Source organism: Pseudorasbora parva, chromosome 20, assembly GCF_024679245.1.
Source record: "Pseudorasbora parva isolate DD20220531a chromosome 20, ASM2467924v1, whole genome shotgun sequence".
Lineage (NCBI taxonomy): Eukaryota > Metazoa > Chordata > Actinopteri > Cypriniformes > Gobionidae > Pseudorasbora > Pseudorasbora parva.
The window spans coordinates 2,475,630-2,498,257 of NC_090191.1; the positions used below are offsets into that span (position 1 = coordinate 2,475,630).

At 40.1% G+C, this 22,628-nt stretch overlaps 2 protein-coding genes across 2 annotated transcripts in view; both read left to right on the plus strand.

Annotated features, from left to right (window-relative positions):
* The window catches only part of LOC137049966 (zinc finger protein 208-like), a 61,885-nt gene extending 40,999 nt beyond the window's left edge, over positions 1-20,886 (plus strand). The window contains exons 7-8 of the mRNA XM_067428717.1: positions 7,035-7,206; positions 15,875-20,886. Coding sequence (XP_067284818.1) covers positions 7,035-7,206; positions 15,875-18,192 — 2,490 coding nt within the window. The 3' untranslated portion in view covers positions 18,193-20,886. The remainder of the gene's footprint in view (positions 1-7,034; positions 7,207-15,874) is intronic.
* Positions 1-22,628, plus strand: part of LOC137049965 (zinc finger protein 91-like) — a 284,608-nt gene that overhangs the window by 106,992 nt on the left and 154,988 nt on the right. The window lies entirely within an intron of this gene.

Sequence of the window (22,628 nt, forward strand, 5' to 3'; positions counted from 1 at the left end):
TTGACTTCTACGGCGTTCAGTGAAGTCAACCTAGGGGCACTCACTTCCTGATGGCTGAGCGAACTGCGCAGGCTCAGACTGAGCTTGACGACGTAGATGTGACGTGAGCCTCCTGTCTGACAGCTGTAGGTCTTCTAGTAGATGTGGAAAGTGAAAGCTGAATCACGTTGTTTAAATATTTTCTCCCGTTGCTTTTGGCTCACTATGGGCTTCTCCCCATTCTTCTCCCTTAACTTTATCAGACTTTATGTCTCCACGTCCCCCCGACTGTCTCATAGACAGTAAAAGATTGCCTGCGAGCGTCTCCTCAGGTCTATACGGTAATTTCTCAACTGTGCGACAGAGTCGCGTTGGTTATGACGCAATCGTTAGCCTATTTTTACAAAAACAGCTTCTGCGGGGCGATAGTGTAAGATACAAGGTAATGGAGCCTTTTATGCATTGTCGTGTTTCTTTAGAAATAAACAATAGACAAATGGAGTCTTTAAACGCCTCAGATGTAAAGTTATTCACTGTCAAAGTGACTCAAAAATGAATGGGAGTCAATGGGATGCTAACAGCAGGTGATGGCTTGGTTAGCAATGGCAGCCCCTATGGGTGGAACGCTTTCCGAGCGCTAGATTACCCCCTTGGTTAACACTGTAAACTTTGTGCCATGCAGGAAATCATGAATTTTTTCACACACAGCACATTTGAGTGCTAAGTAGCTTGTGTACTGGTTAGTTTTTCTCACTCATAGTAAGAGAAAATGATTGTCATCCAGAAAAGCTTGATGACTTCCTGCAAATTCAAACCAGCCATGACTATCTCCATGGTTCTTTGAAACGTTGCACGTTCCTTGTGGGAAGTGCCTAAATTGCCAGTTTCCAAATGGCGTAGTAAATGCAGTTTCGGGACGATCACTCTCTTCCACCTGCAGCTGATAATATCCACTCTTTAAATCTAGGACTTTGAACCACTTTGAACCTGACAGAAAGGTAAAGGTCTCCTCAGTCCTGGAGAGAGGGTACGCATCTCTCTTCGTCAACTTATTGAGCTTGCGGTAATCAACCACCATTCGCAAGTCAGCATTTTTCTTTCTCACCAATACTACTGGTGAAGCATAAGGACTATTAGATTCTTCTGTAATTTCACTAGCAAGCAAATCTAACAGATGTTTCCTCAAGTCCTCAAAATGAGTTGGAGAGACACGACGAGTATGCTCTTTAAAAGGAACATGCTCAATTAACTCTATTCGATGTGCCACGCCTTAAATCATGCTTGGATGCACTTGAAGCTTCACATTTTAGTCTTTCAACAATGTGAGCTTTGAGCTCTTCAGAAATGGGCGAATCATCAAAATCCAGAATAACGGATTCCTCCGTCTTTAACAACAAATTTGCAATCAGGGAAATGGTAGCTTGTGAAGAGCTAGTGTTATCAAAAATAGGCACAGACTTAATCCAGTCCACCACTGAACATTCAGCGAGCACTCCTTTTGGCTGCAAAGTTACACTGTGGTCTGAACATTTTTGGGGTGTACTCACTTTCGTTAGATTTTGTATGTTGGAGGCAACAACACTATACACACTAGGCGGCCAAGGTCAGTTGAGTGATGCACCTGCTAAGCAGGAAACTGTATTTTAACTCCCATAACATTCAGAATTACAGTGATGCTTTGTTGTTTGTTTGTGTGTGTGTGCGTGCGTGTGTGTGTGTGTGTACACTTTCATGTATAAATAAAATAGGCTGTGAAATTAAGCTTTTTTTTAAAGGAATTGACATTTGATTTGACCACTGTAGCATTACATGTTCCTGATTTTTATTAGTTTTACACCTGAATTTGCTGAAATAAATGTTTTGTATTTAGCACATCGCAGAAGAAAGGGGTGAAAAACACAGATAATGGAGGCAATGGAAAAGGGTCTGGACCGTCTCCTGCAAAATGAGAACACCCATGACCACGACAGGGAGTGGTTTGAATGGGAGAAAGAGATGGAGAGAAATAGAAGAGCTGGAAAGGAAACGCCTTGATTTTAAAATTAAGAAGATGGAAGTTGATGAAAAGAGAGCAGAAGAGAACAGGAGGTTAATGCTCCAGATGTTTCAGTGCTTTAGGCCCCAGTCCCACCCTTCACCTTTTTCAGCCCCTCATTTCTACCCTTATACACCACCTCCCCAACGTCCATCAGCTGAGATCATGGACTTTCCATCTCAACCTGATCACACATAAATGCGTATAAATAGTACGAGTGTGCAGTGTCGTGGAATGTATATGCCAAAACTCATTTTGCCGTGCATATAATACGCTGTTCTTCGCATGCATATGATACGCACTTTATGGGGTGGGGTGGGGGGTTCGTATGTATAATATGTGCGCTATAAAATGCGTATCATATGCACGCAAAAAACTGCGTATCATGTGCACGCCAAAATGAGTTTTGGCATATACATTCCACGACATTGCACACTCGTAGTATTTATATGCATTTTTCGTGAGATCCGGCTGTCCATCTACAACCCCTGGACCCCCTGCCCCAGCAGCATTTCAAATGCATTACTACAATGATCCTCCAAAAGAGGTTTTTGTGCTTTGGAATTTTACAGGAAAGCATTATTTGTTCTTAGGCCTTTGTTTACATGTTCACTATTTAGTTATTTCATTTACTATTTTGTTATTAACTATTTTGGTTTTGGTGCATCCCTACAGAAAGCAGTGTTTTCTATGTTATGTAGGGGGAAAGGTCAAAGAAAACTGGACAATTTCTGAACATCCTATTTTTTTTTACGAAAGCAATATTTGCACATCTTTTATATTTTGTAACAAAAAGCATTTATTTTATATTCAAAAACTAAAAAAGTTATAACCTTTTTTTTATGCAAACTGGAAAAATACCTAAAAACTTATGTGATGTGAATTGTCAAGTTGAAAAACAAATGTTTCTCTGCACTATAAATAAATGTTTGATTTCAACATTTTCAGCAGTAACTTCCGGGAATGGCTTCATTATGTTGCTAGTCAAGCTGTAGGCAGAATCAGCCACAATCAGGACAGGTATTTCAACCCTTTGGATGTTCCTGCTGACTGTAGGGAAAAAACTGCCATCCTCCCGCTTGCGGCACAGACGAGAACACTCAAAAACGTATGCATCATGGCACTTTCCAGGCCAGCCACAATCGAAATCAAGGAAGCTGGAAGTGTGGTCTACAAGTCCTTGAAGAAGAACACTGTACCATCCTTTTCTATTATAGTAGTCAGTGGGATACCTCTCTGGGGCAATGATTGGGATGTGCGTGCCATCCAAAGCACCAGCACACATGGGGAATCCTGTCTTCCTCTCAAATCCTGTGATGATCTCTTGGACTTCAGTGACAGTTTTTGGCCTCTTCACAAAAACCCTCCTGAGTTTGCTTAGTGCCTCACACACCTCCCAGATGTTACAGGCAGTGCTGGTTCCAATACCAAACAAGTTGGCAACATCATGGAACTCAACGTTACTGGCAAGCTTGTAGATTGACACTGCTACCCTCTTCTCTAGAGGTACTGGATCCAACATGTTTGTGGTTTGGGGGTTGATGTATGGGTGCAGATGGTCACAAAGAATACTGAAGGCCTCTTTGGGCATTCTGAAGTTAAGGTACCAATCACTGTCTTGAAAATTCTGAAGCACCTCTGTTTCCCAGAAGGAAGGGCCTCGCTCCCGCCGTGTTCTCTCGTTGTACCATGAGGTTGCTATAAAAAAAGAACACAGTCAGTACGTATTGTGAGTTTGCAGTTTTAATATTCAACACAGATGTTAAAATAATTAAAAGCAGGGGAAAGCCTACATTTTATTAAAAATTTAAAAACCTAAACTACAGAAAATGATTTGCATGAGAACAGTGGTGAAAAATGTTAAGGAATTTAAGGATGACATTTTTATTTGAAGGTCATCTCAAGTTAATAACTAAAACTAAAACAAAATACTGACTTTTAAAGAAGACCAGCAGAAAACACAACTTGCAAATTGGATTGCTTTTGTGTAACACAATTGTACTGCACATCTTTATTGAGATTCATATATTTATTAAAATAATTATAGTTAGGCTATTATCATTCAAATGTTGACTACATGGGGTAGCAATAATAAATACACAAAAAACGTTAAGGGTTACTTCACCGCTTTTTCATATTAAACTATGTTATTCCCTTAACTAAAACGAGTTGATACATCCCTCTCTCGTCTCAGTGCGTGCACTTAATCTCTCTGACGCGCGGTGACGATCTGATAGCATGTAGCTTAGCCCACTAAGCCCAGTTCATTCACTATGGTACCCAACAGAGATCAAGTTAGAAGTACCAAACACCTCCACGTTTGCCCTATTTAAATACAGTTACACGAATAGTTGAATGATCAAGTATGGTGACAAAATAAAACGTGGTACTTCTCTAATCGGATTAAAAAGGAGAACTATAATGTATGGCGGATTAGCACTTCTGAGAGTACTTCGGCTCAGCGCAGTAAAAAGTCCCGGCCGAAACATCTTTCCTCACATCTCCCCCTCACTCTCTCATTTCTGTCAATCCGCTTGTTAAGTCGTGACGTAAGGAACGCCGTTTCTGGGTCCAAGCCTCAACTCGTTTCACTTGAGAATGCCATTGACGCCCGTTTATGAGCGCTATTTATTCATATTAAACATCAAACGTTTAAAAAAGTTTAACATTTTAAATACTTACAGTCTACACAATAGTGTCTGTGCTCACAGCGTCACATACATTAATATTTTAATGATTTAAAAAAGATGAATCACTGTCTGGCCACCGGGACTTTTTACACTCTCTCATTTCTGTCAATAGGGAGATGTGAGGGAAGATGTTTCGGCCGGGACTTTTTACTGCGCCGAGCCGAAGTACTCTCAGAAGTGCTAATCCGCCATACATTATAGTTCCACATACACTCCTATTACCTTTTTTTTTTTCTTTTTTTTTTTTTGCATACTTTTACTTTTACTGAATACTTTTACCATTTTCCTTGAGCATGTTATATATTCATTTAGGAAAATAATAAACAAAAGTGAACTCATGCAGCCCTGTCGTACACCAGTGCTTCAGCCCAAATATCCTGTTACACCATCAGTTCCTTTCACACACGATTTAAGTTTAGAATACATAGATTTCAATACCTCAAAAACTTTTCCTCCAATGCCATTCTTAATGAGTGAAATACAGAAGACTGGATGCTATCAAAAGCTTTGGAGAAATCACAAAATACTTGTTTGTTGAGTCTGTGGCACTATATTATAAAATTATATAGATAAAATATATCGACAAACGTTTACTGGCTTTGATTAAACTTAATAAACTAAATAAGTTTAAAAAATAAGTTTAAGTTATCTGCCCCTTGTATAAATGATTTCTGCACACAAACATTTGTGTTTAGCATTGACTGAATCTCACATATTAGATGTGGTTCAAACTCTTTCTTTGGTAGTTATTTTTAGCACATCACTGACCAACACGCATTTAAATATGTATTGAAGAATTAAACTGAAATGTGTTTTATTGTTTGTATGTGAATGTCTCTACACTCATCTGTGACTTGAGCATGTGATCAGGACTTTTATTTTGTAGTGGAGATGTGACGTCATAAGGCTGCGCCGCGCTCCTGCATCTGTTGTGATTCTGCTGAAGAAAGGTTTGTGTTTTAAGCTTTTAAAGTGTTTAAATCAATAAAAACTGTTCGGTCAATGTTATAGTTTCAACAAGAACAGTTAAATGAATGTTTGATGATTGAACTTTACATTTTAATGCGTTTTCTAACATTAGTGAACTTTATTTTTCATTCACACGTGTAACAGAAAAGATGCGTCTCATTTCTCTCTATATATCATAAATCAGTTTATCATAAACACGGAGAGTAAATTATCACATGTAAATACAATATATGCATTAAATTCACTATCATCCACAAATAATAAAACATTTATCAAACACAAAGAATTGCTATCAAAGCAGTATAGTGCCAAATCACGGACACAGTAGAACTCCTAGAGATGATAATAGCAGGAACATTAAAAATATATAATTACATGTGATAACGAGTTTGATTAGCTTTTAGCCGTTCCTTTAGTGTCTATTTAAATGTTGAGTAATTTGTGCTATCCGTTAATTGAGTTAGTAGAGTATTCCAGTAATGAATGGCTTTAACTGAAAAGACTGATCGGCCAAATGTTGTCCATCTAAACTGTTCAACACAGTCTCCTCTAGTAATTGCTCTCGTTGTTCTGACATTATTTTCTTTCTGCATTATAAACTGGCATAAAGGGGGATGTGCAAACACATTTAAAATCTTAAAAAAATCAAGCAAGCATTAACAAAATGTTTAGTACTATCAAAACTCAATAACTTATGTATTTAAACTGTATTGTAATGATGGTAATCTGAGTGTCTGTTTGTAAAGAGAGTCGATTGATTTTAAAGTTGTTGTGTTTGCTTGTGACCGGATAGTAAAGCATGAGGAAAAATCATTGAGTGCATTAATAGTTTTACTGCCTCTGTTGTTAAATATGGTCTTATATGCCTAAAGTTAGCCAAATTAAATGTAATAAAGTTAAATGTGTTAATGTAACAAGAACAGCAAACACAAGTAATGAAAACTTCTGTAAAGCAACCGCTAATGTTCTCACTGAAGTGTAATCTATTAAATGTAATCTACAGATGAATTAATAGTTTTGCTGCCTCTGTTGTTAAATATGGTCTTATATGCCTAAAGTTAGCCAAATTAAATTGAATAATGTTAAACGTGTAAATATATCAAGAACAGTTGATCTCACAGAAGTGTAATCTATTAAATGTAATCTACAGATGAATACATTTATCATAAAATGTCTAAATATGAACCTACTATATAAATTGTGTTCTTTTATTAATTTGTAGTGTTTAGAGAGTTTGTTGTTGTCGAATCAGGTCATTTAAGGCAATTAACTCTCACTCTGACTGACTCTCTTACCAGTGACTGAACTACTGATTTAGTTTGGATGTGTTTTTTATTTCTGTGATTATTCTTATCTCAAAGATGGAGTTTATTAAAGAGGAGAGTGAAGACGTGAAGATTGAAGAAACATTGAGAGTCAAACATGAAGAAACTGAGGAGCAAACAAAGATGGCGTTTATTAAAGAGGAGAGTGAAGACGTGAAGATTGAAGAAACATTGAGAGTCAAACATGAAGAAACTGAGGAACAAACAGGTTGGTTTCATTCTCAAAGCTGAACTCAGTCATTTTCAATTTCAAATTAGCTTTATTAGCCTGGCTGTGCATCACAATGTTGCCAAATATATATATGTATAATCTGGAAAGAAAATCCTGAAATCACAATGTATGATTTTTTTCTTATTTATTTGTATGATACAGCTGCAAATAAGCATTTGACCACCTGAGAAATCAATGTTAATATTTGGTACAGTAGCCTTAGTTTGCAATTACAGAGGTCAAACATTTCCTGTAGTTTTTCACCAGGTTTGCACACACTGCAGGAGAGATTCATATTTGATATTTTTACCTTTTATAAAGGACATTTCCCCCTAATCTTATTAAATATAGGCTATGCTTCAGTTTTCCCTTTATATTCTTACATTTGATCAATTACATTTTTACTGCAGTTTGTTTCTTTGTGTACACTGGGCTGATCTGTTTCCATTTCTCCTCAAGGCTGCGCGAGCCTCAACTGCACAACCGTCAGTTCGTTAGTCTTACTATCTGGAGAAGCCTTAATCGAGCCTTAAAACTGATCAGAAAATGTAACGAAACGTTGTAGAAATGTAGTGGAGTAGAAAGTATAATAATTGCTCCAAAATACATATGATATAAAATATAGCCAGACTACGCCACCCTGAAACTCTCCTCAGGGAATGTTAGACAAACTTAAGCACAGATTCGTTGTGGACCACCCCAAAAAAGGAACAGAGACGTGTTTCTCAGAAATAACAACAAGACGGAATTTATTAACTGTTTCACAAAAGGCACAAAGTATGAGCCATAGGTTAGTTCTTTATGGTTAAAAACACAAGGCACCTCACAATATCAAATATCATAAACAAGAAAAATAACAAAACCGAAAAAGGAGTACATATAACAAAATAAAGTAATAAATGGGGGAGGAAAGACAGCAGTGACAATTAAATGGCAATTCCTAAAGGAAACAAAAACAAATGTTACTCATAACCCATAAATATTGCCGTTCCCCAACAAAAATCACTCAAAACACATTAAAAGAAACCCTACCAGTGAGTTAATGGTTGGGATGGCAACACAGCGCCATTTTCAAATGGTCTTTAACCCTGCATTCACCAGCCCCGCGACCACCAAAGCCTAAATCAGCCTAAAAATAAAGCCTACACTGTTAAAAACAGGTCGCCAAATACAAACAAACAGAAAAAGCAATCTAACCTACCTCGCACCTAATACCAAACACCCGCACACAAGCGCGAGGGAGACAGCCTATACAGAGAAAGACAAAGGATAAAAAGATAAGATCCTTTGACTTAAAAGATAATCTAAATTTTTGTTGGTGCTTCTAAGTTAGAGGATGCAGAGTGAAAGCAACAATGATCGTTACCTTATTTGAGCAGTAATCTGAAAACTAAACCGGAGAATCAAGCTGCTCGTCTCCCCAAACTACCGCTCTCCCAATCTTATAAAGCACACGGAAATGTCCTAATGTGCACACTTCCGCCTCTGGAGGAACGCTCTTAAAGGGGCCACGTCACTCTTACCACCATGTCCTTATATTGGGGCTTCACTACATATATTTATTTTTTATACAGATCTTGTCACATGTAGCATAGTAAATAAGTCAATCAAATCCATCTAAAGAAGTGATTAAATGAAGCAGGTCTCTCTAGAGTTAACTGTCTCTAACATTGTGAATGGCTAACACATATTGTGCCCTGAGTGCGGCTTTGCTCGCATCTTCTCCAAGCATGAATAACATTTTCTCAGTATCAGTGAATGATGGAGTCAGTGTTTCAAATCTGGCCAGAAATGTTTCTCTTACATTGTGATATTTAGTACAGATGAGTAGAGAGTGTTTGCTGTAGATCACAGTGTCTGGAGATCCTCTGCTCTCTCTCTGTCCATGTTTGTCTAGGTCTTCCTCTCTCTATATCTAGATTCTAGATCATGGTCACTCAATCTGTATTTGGACAGGATTTGTCTTTCTTTCAATTGTTTAATAACTAGATAATTGACAGGTATTTTGAGGTCAAATGTGTTTTTAGTGATTCATCATGAGTGTCTTCGGTTTTGTCAATTTCTTTAATAATGGTTTTGGGGTTGTAGCTGTGGCCAGTCGGGAGTTGAGTTTGATGGACTAGTTGAAGAGCTAGAGGAGTTAGAGGATGAGACTCTGCTGAGGTTTCATTACGGAGGAGGGATTTATATCTGACTGAATCAGAATCAGACTGATGTAGTTGATGCCAGAACTTGAATACATCTCTTCTGGATCTCAATGTTCAGCAGGTACAGGCCTAATTCAGCCCTGTAGGCGGCGTTGGACGTGCTTCTGTTTCCAATTGTAGATTCTCTACTGAAGTTTTATCCAAGTTTTTAAAAAGCATATATATATATATATATATATGATGTACCACCATCTGGGGACACTAGAGGGCTCCAGCACTGCTGGCTCATTAATGTAGATGTTGAATAGAATCGGACTCAGACTGCAGCCCTGCCTAACTCCACATCCCTGCCAGAATTTTTGCTTGAGCCATTGTCTAGATCTGGTGTTGTGATGGAGGTCCTGTGGTCAGTCTGGATCCTGCTGGAGGATGGAGGGTTCTTGCCGTTGTGTAGCTCTGGTGTTGTGATGGAGGTCCTGTGGCCAGTCTGGATTCTGCTGGAGGATGGAGGGTTCTTACCGTTGTGTAGCTCTGGTGTTATGATGGAGGTCCTGTGGCCAGTCTGGACTCTGCTGGAGGTCAGAAGGTTCTTGCCATTGTGTAGCTCTGGTGTTGTGATGGAGGTCCTGTGGTCAGTTTGGACTCTGCTGGAGAACGGAGGGTTCTTGCCGTTGTGTAGCTCTGGTGTTGTGATGGACGTCCTGTGAAACAGGATAACGGGCAGATACGACTGCAGGCACAATTTATTCAGAAATTACAAATATTCCAAGTGTTCTGAGGCCAAACGATTGATTTGTGTAAAGAATCAGTAAAAGAAGCGATCAGTAACGTCAAGTCCATCCGCCAAAGATTAATACATTTCAAATATTGCCGCCGGAAGAACCGTCACGTCAGCTATGTCTATATGTGACCAATTGCGTCATTACGTCAGCTTTGATTGTAAAATGCCATTGTCTCTCGTGTGTCTCGTGACCGATCGCATCATTCTCATCATTGTCGTCTCGTGTATCATTTGAATCACAAATATTAACGAGTGCGTGTGTGTTCTGTTCACGAAGAGGCGCGATAATCATTTTTGCTGCCTCTGTTAAATATGGTCTTATATGCCTAAAGTTAGCCAAATTAAATGTAATAAAGTTAAATGTGCAAATGTAACAAAAACAGCAAACACAAGTAATGACTAAAACATTAAGATCAACTCTGTTCTTCACATAGAGATATCGTCTGACTTCAGAAGACTTGGAATGTAACATGAGTTAATACTTTTATACTATTTTTGGTCCGTTTTTGTCTGTTTTTTTTTTTTTTTTTTGCCTGTTACGTGTTTTATATTGTTGAGAGTAGGTAGGTTTAGGGTAGGAGTGGAGTTAGTTTCTCCAAAATATAAAATTAGGCTATAAATATGAATTCTGTCAGATCAGGTTGGCAGAATCACACGGCGTAGATAAACACGCAGAATCACACGGCGTAGACATACACGCGGATAGCTCAAAATGCGTATAGATATCACGCCACTTGCCTTTAGAAAGTGGCGTGTATGTTTACGCAAAGTCATGATGTCATGTTTCCCCAAGAAACAGAAAAGTATTCTTGCAGATCTCATTGCCTTTAATGAAATAAGTCGTTCGGGCTGTCCGGTCCTACATTCTGTTTGTTTTCTATATTATCTACTTGTAGTTAGACCTTCCTATACCTACCTATTGTTATTATTTTAATTGTAATCATTAGCATCGTATCACTTGCTAAAACCCCCATTAGGGCTTTTAGATGGTAATGTTAGCATCTGCTATCCTTTATTATTAATATGTAGTCCAGTTGTATCCGTTGTGTCTGTCATTACTATGCATTATGCAACCATGTAGCTTTACAAAGGGAGCTTTACAGGGGGTATGGCTTATCTGAATGAGATGTAAATGAGCCATATTGTCTCTCCCAGCAGGTGAAAACAGGTGAGAACTGCAAAATTTTAGAGACCGTTTTGTCCAGTTTAATCTTTGTTAAATGCCTACATTCAAATGGCCACAACTTCTCTAAATATTATCAGATTTCCATGTGTTACACATCCTTGGAAAGCTTGGAGACTACACTTTCGGAATCATTAAATAAGTTAAAATGCCCCAGAACTGACTTGTGTCCCCTACTGTCCGTGACTGACAAGCTGTCAAAATTAACGTGTTAACGAAAATTCATTATAACGGCAAATTCATTTTAAAATTAAGAGACCCCTACAATATTTTCTTAAATCAGCATCTCTACAAGTATGGAAGCCATTCGAGGGACGAAATAATTATCTTGAGGGTCGCATCGTTCCACGGAACCTGGTCTGCAAGTTCGAGGAACTTCTTGATATATTCATCGATGGGTCAGTGGTCCTGGGAGATGGAGAGAAGCAGATTGGCTGGGCTCTGTGGGATAAGGAACATGTCCATCGCACTGTGGTCTGTTATGGGTCCTGTCTTCCGTTACAGAAGCACACTCTTATACCCCTTTTCCACCAGAATGAACCTGGTGCTAGTTCGGAGCCAGTGATAGTGTCAGTTCTAAGTTGGTTCGACTTGAGAGCCTTTTAAGAACCGTTTTCTTTTCCACATGCTAAGAGCCACAACAGAGCCAGGTCTTATGTCATACCAGAGTCCTGCACGGGTCCATCCCAGACCCGTTAATATTTGCCCGTTACCCGATCCCTGCCCGCAATAAATCACACACGCTAAAATCATTTCAATTAAAATGCTTTATTTTTTTTAATATTGCACTTCTCTCAACATCAACAGCATCATGAATGGGCTAAAGAAACAGGCTAAAGTGCCTTTATAGACTCGTTGTCAACCATTTTATATACTTCACTCACCAACTTTACTTTTACTTCATCCATTGCTTATCCTGCAACGCTCGCTCCATCTGGGCTACGAGTGGCATCAACAAAAGTCACAGTGGTGGTGACGTGATGGATCAAATGGCAAATAGTTGTTGCGTGTATGTGTAATGGTAAATTGGACATAGAAATTGTAATACAGTATGTTTGGGGGGGAAGAAGGACGACCGGATCGTTTTGATCGTTTTTTGAGAACCGGCGAACATTTAAAAGACTTAACCAAACAAAGCGAAAGTAACGCGGCCCCTCACGGACATCTGCCACGCACACACATAATAAAACAAACACAACTCAACGTAAAATCCAGGTCTGGTGATCTCTCGTCCTTATATGCCGCCGAGCTTCCTCGTGAGAGGATTTGAGACCGGTGTGGCTCACAGGTGACACTCATTCGCCATCACGCCCCGGTCTCGCTCGCTCCTCCGCCTTGCCACAGCACAGAAAAATATTGCACATATTTTTCATCCGCGCTTCTACCCGCTCGCACGGAATTAATTATCCGCCCACACCCCGCCCGTGTATTTTATAATTTATGTCACAATCCACCTGTTTTAGCCACTTTTATGCCCGCGGGTACCCGACCCGTTGCAGGACTCTACTGCTAGCGAGGCAGCGGGAAACACACACACACACACAATTTCCAGGCGTGTTCTATCTAATGCATTGACGCTGCGCAGACCAACCCACATATGATATCCAAATACTGCGCGAGCGATTCAAAAGCATAAGGGGTCGTTGGCGCTCGCTCTACTTTGATGTCATACGCAATCAGTCTGCACAGCGCGCGCCGATGCATCTCGAACAAGCCTTCCCTCAGTGGCCAATGGCTTTATGATCCTACATCAGCATTAAAACGCCGCAAATCCAACGCATTTGTGCAGCTCTCCATGATTTGTATAGACGGAGATTACAATCCAGCAGCTGTTAGCTTGATTAGCTGCTATTGAAAAAATGGCGGTCACAGGTTTGTGTTCATCTTGTTGATCACGGTAACGCCGCCCCCAGCCGGTGACGCAAGCGGTTCTTACTTCTAGCCCAGCAATGTTTTGGTGTTACTTAAGAACCACTTTTCCTGGCTCGGAGCTGGTGCTTTGGCTGTGGAAACACAAAGAACCGATTTGAAACTAGGCTCTGGCTCCGATTTAGCACCAGCACTGCCTTGGTGGAAAAGGGGTATTAGACAGAGAGAATGCAGTGCCAGGGTGATTTATTGACAACACGGTTGGAGTGAGGAAGGGACTAAGCAGTCCAATCTTAAGAATCTTTCAATGATGTGAGAGCATGGACGGAGAGGGATCAGTCAAGAAGCACAAACCTTGCTGCAACTATCTGGAACACTCAGAAAGTCTGGAGAAGGGAGATCGCTGGAAGTAAACTTAGTTTGCACAGTTTGGTCACTTAGAACATCGTCTGGAGAGTACGATAAGTGTCACTACACACAAACGAGACCGGACCCCTGACTGAGGTGAGGTGTGTGCTTAAGTAGTGGCGGGCTGGGTATGTAAACAAGGTGCAGGTATGAGTGATTATGAATTGCATGCAGGTGAGGAGGGATGATGGGAAATGTTGCAATGACATGGTGGATGTGATAAAGTCACATTAGTTGCCACCGCTGGGGAAGCAGCCCTGGTACACACATACGCACATACATACTGATTTCATTCATTACCTGTCTCGTTCCTCCCTGCCGTTGCCGCTATCAGAGGGACGGGTGCACACGCAATACTGATAGCTCGTGGACAGACACCCATTTCTCCATTCTCTCCTCCTTATCCATTTCCTGGTCATTTCATACACTTACACTGCCCATTCTTATTGTTTAGTCTCTGTGGTATTTGTCTGTGTGCAGTGTAGTCAGTCTTCCTGCGGGAAGCTGCGCTGGCCAAACCGAACGAGTGAGTGGCGGCCGCTTATGACATCACAGCCTGGGTCGTGCTAGCGCGGTTCCACCAGAAGCTGGCTAAACCACTGTCTAGTGTGAATAGGTGTTTGTGTCTGTATTTAACTGTCAGGATTGTGTTAATTGTGTTATGCGGGAATTGATTGTGTTTATTTTAATTATAAATGGGGAATGGATTATTATTGATTACTTATAACGGATGGCAAGTAGGGGTGTCCATGGTTAACCAATTGACTGTTAAAAATTGCGTAACCGAGTGAAACTTTTTGCTCGGTTAAGTGGCGTCAATGACGTGCTTTGAATTTAGTTGTAATATATTTTTGCACCACTAGAGACCGCCAGAGCGCTCCCAGACATTTGTAATATCCACAAGAAGAAGTCATGACTCATGACCAGCTTTCTAAGGCCCCATTTACACTGCATGGTTCAAGTGACCCAATTCCGATTTTTTTCCTCTCATGTGGCACAGATCGGATATGACATGTGAACGCATAAGCAGGAACAAAACACATGAATTCCGATATCCTCAGATCGGAATCAGGCCTCACTCATATGTGGTAATAAATCCGATATGATTCGGATGCGTGCATTAGCGTCTGCCGTGTAAGCGGTCAAATCGGATATTCCTCACTAAATGCGAGTCGTACGCCATTGAAAAAAGGACGGAGGCGAATCACGTCAACTCAGGTGGACACAAACTGCGATCCAGTGTTGCCAAGTCGTTGCAGTTTTCATGCGGAATTGGGCTACTTTAACACAGTTTTGAGTTGCAATTGGATGGGTTTTGTTGTGAAAACCTGGCAACCCCGTCAAGGGCTCTCCTCTTTTTCTCCGCCTTAAGAGAGAAATGTTTTGCCATCCTTTAAATATGTGTGGAACAGAGCAGACACCAAAACATTGTGCAATCATTTTGTCTGCGTCCATTGCATATCGCGCTGTTTTACTTCCTTTCACTGGTTAAGAACGTCTTGGGCTATTTTGCCAGTGTACAGTGTAAATGGATATATCGGATACGGGTCGCTTTTGAAAAGATGTAAGCGGGTCGTCAAAAAAAATCGGATATAGTCACCAGATCGTAATTGTACATCAAGACCTGCAGTGTAAATGCAGCCTAACATAAAGCGGGCAAAGAAAAATACAGCGTGGGAGCACTTTAAAATTGAGAGTGACATTGCAATGCAATGCTTACCGCATTTTTCAGGCTATAAGTCGCTCCGGAGAATAAGTCGCATCAGTCAAAAAATGCTTCATGAAGAGAAAAATAACAAGCCGCACTGGACTATAAGTCGCATTAGGGCAGAAGCAGAGCAGGAGCCACGCGCGAGGAGCCATATTCTTCACTGTGGATGAACCTCTCTGACACTGTAAATAAATAGCACCTTGCACAAAAGTGCTTTTGCGAGTGCGCCATCATCTTTACATTCCTTTGTGGACCATATCATTAATATCCAAACCACTTCAATAACGACTGTGGCAGTGTCCTAACCACATAGAATCCAAACATGATGAGTTTGGAAATTATCCTAAAGAACGGAAATGGTTATATTGAGAAAAGATTAATAAATAAATAATAATGAAAAATTTTGAACGTTGTAACTTTGCAGATGCTATTTATGCTCAAACAGCAACATTACACACTAGCTAAAGTTAGAAAAGTGAAATTGTGTTTTACCACCCCTTTAAATGTTTTAATATCTTCAAGTCTGTTGTTTTGTGGCATTAAACTGGGCTTTTTGTCTCTTTTAGATCTGATGGCTCTGAAAGTGGAGAGTCAAGAACTAAATGAAATGGAAGAGAAAGATATGAATGGGCAACATCATGATTTCATAACTGGAGAAAAATATTTTAGGTACTCACAGACTGAAAAGATTTCATCACAAAAAATCACCCAAACGGCAGGAAAGAATTTAATTAAAAAGCGACACCCTAAAGTCCACATGAGAGTTCACACTGGAGAGAAGCCGTTCACCCCCCAAGAGTGTGGAAAGAGCTTTATTAAAAAAGAAAACCATAAAAAACACTCAAGTATTCCCACTGGAGGAAAGCCTTACACCTGCCAGCAGTGTGGAAAGAGTTTCACTGAAACATGGAGTCTCAGAGTCCACATGAGGATTCACACTGGAGAGAAGCCTTACACCTGCCAGCAGTGTGGAAAGAGTTTCACTCAAACAGGGCATTTTAAAGTCCACATGAGGATTCACACTGGAGAGAAGCCTTACACCTGCCAGCAGTGTGGAAAGAGTTTCACTGAAACATGGAGTCTCAGAGTCCACATGAGGATTCACACTGGAGAGAAGCCTTACACCTGCCAGCAGTGTGGAAAGAGTTTCACTGGAACAGGGCATCTTAAAGTCCACATGAGAGTTCACACTGGAGAGAAGCCTTACACCTGCCAACAGTGTGGGAAGAGTTTCACTCGAAAAGAAAACCTTGAGGGACACATGAGAGTTCACACTGGAGAGAAGCCTTACACCTGCCAGCAGTGTGGAAAGAGTTTCACTGAAACATGGAGTCTCGGAGTCCACATGAGGATTCACACTGGAGAGGAGCCTTACACCTGCCAACAGTGTGGGAAGAGTTTCAATCACAAAGGAAACCTTGAGGGACACATGAGAGTTCACACTGGAGAGAAGCCTTACACCTGCCAGCAGTGTGGAAAGAGTTTCAATAAAACATGGAGTCTCAGAGTCCACATGAGGATTCACACTGGAGAGAAGCCTTACACCTGCCAGCAGTGTGGAAAGAGTTTCACTGAAACATGGAGTCTCAGAGTCCACATGAGAGTTCACACTGGAGAGAAGCCTTACACCTGCCAGCAGTGTGGGAAGAGTTTCACTCGAAAAGGAACCCTTGAGGGACACATGAGAGTTCACACTGGAGAGAAGCCTTACACCTGCCTACAGTGTGGAAAGAGTTTCATTCAAAAAGGGAGTCTCAGAGTCCACATGAGTGTTCACACTGGAGAGGCTTACACCTGCCAAGAGTGTGGGAAGAATTTCACTTGTAAAGGGAGACTTAAAGTCCACATGAGTGTTCACACTGGAGAGGCTTACACCTGCCAAGAGTGTGGGAAGAATTTCACTTGTAAAGGGAGACTTAAAGTCCACATGAGAGTTCACACTGGAGAGAGGCCTTACACCTGCCTACAGTGTGGAAAGAGTTTCACTCATGCAGGGCATCTTAAAGTCCACATGAGGATTCACACTGGAGAGAAGCCTTACACCTGCCAAGAGTGTGGGAAGAATTTCACTTATAAAGTGAGTCTTAAATCCCACATGAGAATTCATACTGGAGAGAAGCCTTACACCTGCCAAGAGTGTGGGAAGAATTTCACTCGAAAAGGAACCCTTGAGGGACACATGAGAGTTCACACTGGAGAGAAGCCTTACACCTGCCTACAGTGTGGAAAGAGTTTCATTCAAAAAGGGAGTCTCAGAGTCCACATGAGTGTTCACACTGGAGAGGCTTACACCTGCCAAGAGTGTGGGAAGAATTTCACTTGTAAAGGGAGACTTAAAGTCCACATGAGTGTTCACACTGGAGAGGCTTACACCTGCCAAGAGTGTGGGAAGAATTTCACTTGTAAAGGGAGACTTAAAGTCCACATGAGAGTTCACACTGGAGAGAGGCCTTACACCTGCCTACAGTGTGGAAAGAGTTTCACTCATGCAGGGCATCTTAAAGTCCACATGAGGATTCACACTGGAGAGAAGCCTTACACCTGCCAAGAGTGTGGGAAGAATTTCACTTATAAAGTGAGTCTTAAATCCCACATGAGAGTTCACACTGGAGAGAGGCCTTACACCTGCCTACAGTGTGGAAAGAGTTTCACTCATGCAGGGCATCTTAAAGTCCACATGAGGATTCACACTGGAGAGAAGCCTTACACCTGCCAAGAGTGTGGGAAGAATTTCACTTATAAAGTGAGTCTTAAATCCCACATGAGAATTCATACTGGAGAGAAGCCTTACACCTGCCAAGAGTGTGGGAAGAATTTCACTTATAAAGTGAGTCTTAAATCCCACATGAGAGTTCACACTGGAGAGAAGACTTCTTCTGAATGAGTACATCATCTTCTGATCAAAACACACGAGGAAGATGGAGTAAAACAAGCGATCATATGTAAGCAGATACATATGAAAAATAACGTGATCATCAACAGTAAACATCATATAAATCAAAACAGCCCATAATGTTACTGAATGAAATGTGGACCCAGGACGAGCTCTGGGACTGTGAAGAATTAGGGGTGTTGATGGACTCCATCTACTCCATCTGTGTTTGATCATCGCTCTGAATCGGATCTGAATGTAGTCTTTAGCCCTCTTCGCACGGGATTAGTATTTTCTAGGGAAGTCTGTGATTTAGAAATTACTCCCTCACATCTACATTTTGCGTGGCACATTTGCACGGGAAAAGCAAAGCCTGTGATTTTACTCGAATTTACTGACTTATCTCCCGGATATAATGCCAAGACTTGTAAATGTTTTTTGTTATAGATATAGCTGTATGAAATCATAAACGGTCATATGTATCGATATCGTTTTGACAGTTTTATAGTAATAAAAATAATTTTGTTCAGTTAGAGAACAAACGCTGCAATTAAAACTGAACTGAGCACAGACCAGCGGCAGGAGTCAGATCTCATTTATAACGAGTGAAAAGCTGACAATATACGGCGGAAGATTAAGTTTCAAAGCTAAATGTAAAAGCGCCCATTTAAGCGAGCTTGTCATTGTACTGTTCTGTTGTGTTTTTCATTAAGAATTGTATTGATATTAATATTTAACACCATTAAAGCAATTTGCTCCCAAATTGGTACTCACTCTATAGTGAAAGTATATAATCTGTGCAGGAATTCAAAACGGTGCGCATAATGAATGCAGCCTCCATTCTTTGTGAAAGATAAAGATAGAAATGAGCACAGGAAACAAAAACCTTGCAAAAATGATATACGATCCACTGAATCCTGGCCAAAATCACAGGCGCCGATTCGCACGGGACTATTATCACAGGACCTCAGTTTTTGGCGAAATATGGTAGGTCATTTGTGGGGGAATTTTTACTCTACAAATTACAGACATAGCCGATTCGCACGGCATTAAGATCACAGACACTCTCTACAATTATTATAAATTACCAGAGGTCCCCAGATAATACTAGTCCCATGGGAAATAGGGCTTTTGACAAATTTTTTGTTCAAAATGTTGTTGTTTTTTAATGGTTAATTTTTAAGTAGAGGCCTTTTAATTTTCATATTGCATACTCAGATATTCATACAACAAAATATTCTATGGGCCATCATATTTTTCTGAAAGATATCAAAAACCCTGGCTGTGGCTTGCAACTTTTTATTGGTTTTGATATTTAACATATTAAAGTAAAATGGAATAAAAAAATAAAACAAAACAACAACATTGTGTCCAAAATAAATACATTTCACAAGTGCAAAACTGAATGTGAATGTGCAAATCGTCATTAGCGTGTGATTTCCTCCCACCCTAGCCTAGAAATCTAGACGCACCCTAGCGGCAGCAAATTTAATCTGCCCGCAAGTGTTGTCTAGGAACTCTCAATACCCTTCTGAGCTGTATTCCTCACAATCTGGACGGGCCAATCACATCGTGTATAGAGTCGGCGGGCGGGGCCATAATGACGACGCGAGTTGCGTTTGCATTGCTTCTAGCTTCTATATATATACATTTATTTTTTTTAGCTTTTTATTGGATTTTGACATGCTTCAAAGCCTGCGACGATGGGAGACAGGACCATAAGCATGTAAATCTGTACCCGTTTAAATATTGTCAAATTGCAAATATTAGTTAACAGTTTATTTCTTATGTTAAATGTAACTGATATATTTTAAACATTTATATATACGTCCAAGTCTTTTTTTTTTTTTTTTTTTTTTTAAGTAGGCCTACTTATTTTTATTCAGATGCATTGTCTACTTTTTATGACATGATGCCAGCCGTCGACCGATTCAGCCCCGCAAAGCTGCGGACAGTTGAAATATGCACACATCCCAAAAGATGATGTCCCGCACTAGCCACCAGAGTCTCTAATGTGCATTATTCCCCATCCCGGTCCAGCTCCAGCTTCTCCCGCTCAGCGCAATGAAAGTGTAGCCTATATATTAAAATTTATATTTAAAATTTCTGTTGTTTATGATGATGTTAAACTTAAGTTATATTATTGGTCTATAAATAGGCTAGTTGTAAAACGCCTACTTTAGGTAGGCTAATGTATAGACCAATTTATTTTCATTTACACATTTTAAATTACATGACAAGAAAATATATGTATAAACATATATAAATGTGTTTAATGTATAGATGATAACGTGCATTACAAAAATAAACAATGTAGGCTATAGAACCTCTCTTTAATTTAGCCTACGTTTGAAGTTAACGAAAATGAACAATAGACTGCAGTTTCTTTGTTTAATTTACAAATAACTTGCATAAAAAATAATAAAAAGCTAATAATAGCCTAGCCATTTAAATTGTTCTGTGTCGGCCACGCATTACAGCCTTTGGAGGATCTAACTTTCGGTGACCATCGTCAGTGAACATTCATTCATTCATTCATATAAAAACTTTATTTTAGCATCTAAGTCAGCAGTTTTCGTTTATTTGCATTTTTTCTTATAATTCTGACTGACAGATGTCACATTTTATTTACCCTATTTTTCTGTGATATTTGTTTTAGCTATGGTGTTGACTGTAGCTAGCCTAGGCTATAAGAAAAATAAATGATTGCACGGACAATTCCTATCCAGTGTCTCTCTTTCTGTAAGGGACATTTTTTTTTTTGCCTTTCTTTTTTTATTATTATTAAATTTTTTGCAGACATATGAATTGTGTTACAAATGATGCAGAAAAAGACAAGGTGTCTGGAAAAAATAAAATGAAGCTTGAAAGGTAGACGAACAGCTCAGAAACAACATAATCCCCCCTCCCTACCAAGCCACCGCACCTTTCCCCTAAGGCCATCAGGAAGAGATAAAATAGGAAGTGATAACAGAAGAAGAAAAAAAGATAAATTAATAAATTAAAAAAAAAAAGGTCTCTTCACCACTTGGAAGTCTAAACAGGCGGCTCTGATGTCACAGTAAGGCCTTCAATAATGGCCAGAATGGGGCTCCACGTTTTATAAAAGGAACTCAGTGATCCTTTGAGAGAGTGCCTCATTTTTTCAAGGTGGATGCATTGTAAAACCTCCCTTATCCAGCCATCGTGTGATGGAGGCGAGGCATACTTCCATTTAAAGAGGATGGCGCGTCTGGCTAACAAAGTGGTAAAGGCAATGACGTGGTGTGCCTGTGATTTAGGGCCTGTGAAAGAGTTTTGAAAATATCTGACCAGTAGTCCGTTAGCATTGGGCAAGACCAAAACGTGAAGATGATCAGCTGGGGATTATCTGCATCGGTTACAGGCATCAGTTCTGTTAGGAAATATTTTAGCTAACTTGGCATTAGTGAAATGGGCTCTGTGAAGCACTTTACATTGTATTAGGGCATGTCTGGCGCAAATAGATGAAGAATGAACTAAACCAAGTATGTTTTTCCACTGGTCCTCAGAAATGTCAGTGCCCAAGTCCCGCTTCCAGGTTTGCTTAAGGGAATCAAGTGAAAATAAGGTTAGGGAGATTACTCTACCATAAATGGTAGATATCAGCTGTTTATGACCAGGGCCAAGGCTGAGGAGTAAGTCAAGTTCTGATTCAGGTGGCCGGTTGGGGTAATGAGGAAACAACTTTTGAGTAAAGTGCCTCACTTGGAAAAATCGAAAAAGATGGCTATTAGGAAGGTTGAATTTAGCTGATAAGGAAGAAAAAGAGGAGAACAAATTGCTTTCATACAGGTCATTCAGTGTAGACAGGCACTTAGCTGCCCAAATATCAAAAACGCTATCTGAGAGGGATGGGGGGAATAAATGATTATTTGAGATTGGCATATGAATTGAGGCATTGTGTAAACCGAATTGTTTCCTGAATTGAAGCCAAATCTTAATAGTATTGATAACTATTGGATTGCTTGAAATTTTGCGTACCCCAAGGGGAAGCTGGGAGCAGACATTAGAAAGTATAGAGCGAGAGGAGGATATCTCTATACCCACGGTGGGCTAGAGGCAGATCCTTTGAAGCCAACCCAGTAAAGTAGTTTATTAATGTTACATGCCCAAAAGTAGTATCGGAAATTTGGAAGCGCTAAACCCCCTTCAGATTTGGGAAGCTGAAGGACTGATTTCCTGATGCGAGGCGGCTTATTATTCCAAAGGAATCCGTTCAATTGCTGATCTAAACTGGTAAAAAAAGATTTACTAATGCAGACTGGAACATGCTGAAAAAGATACAAGAACTTTGGCAGGATGACCATTTTAATAAGGTTTGCACGACCTATTACAGAAAGGGAGAGGGAATTCCACCTAGCAAAATCAGACTTGCATTTGTCCAAAAGTGGCGTAAAGTTCTTAAAAAATAAGTCTTTAAGCGAATT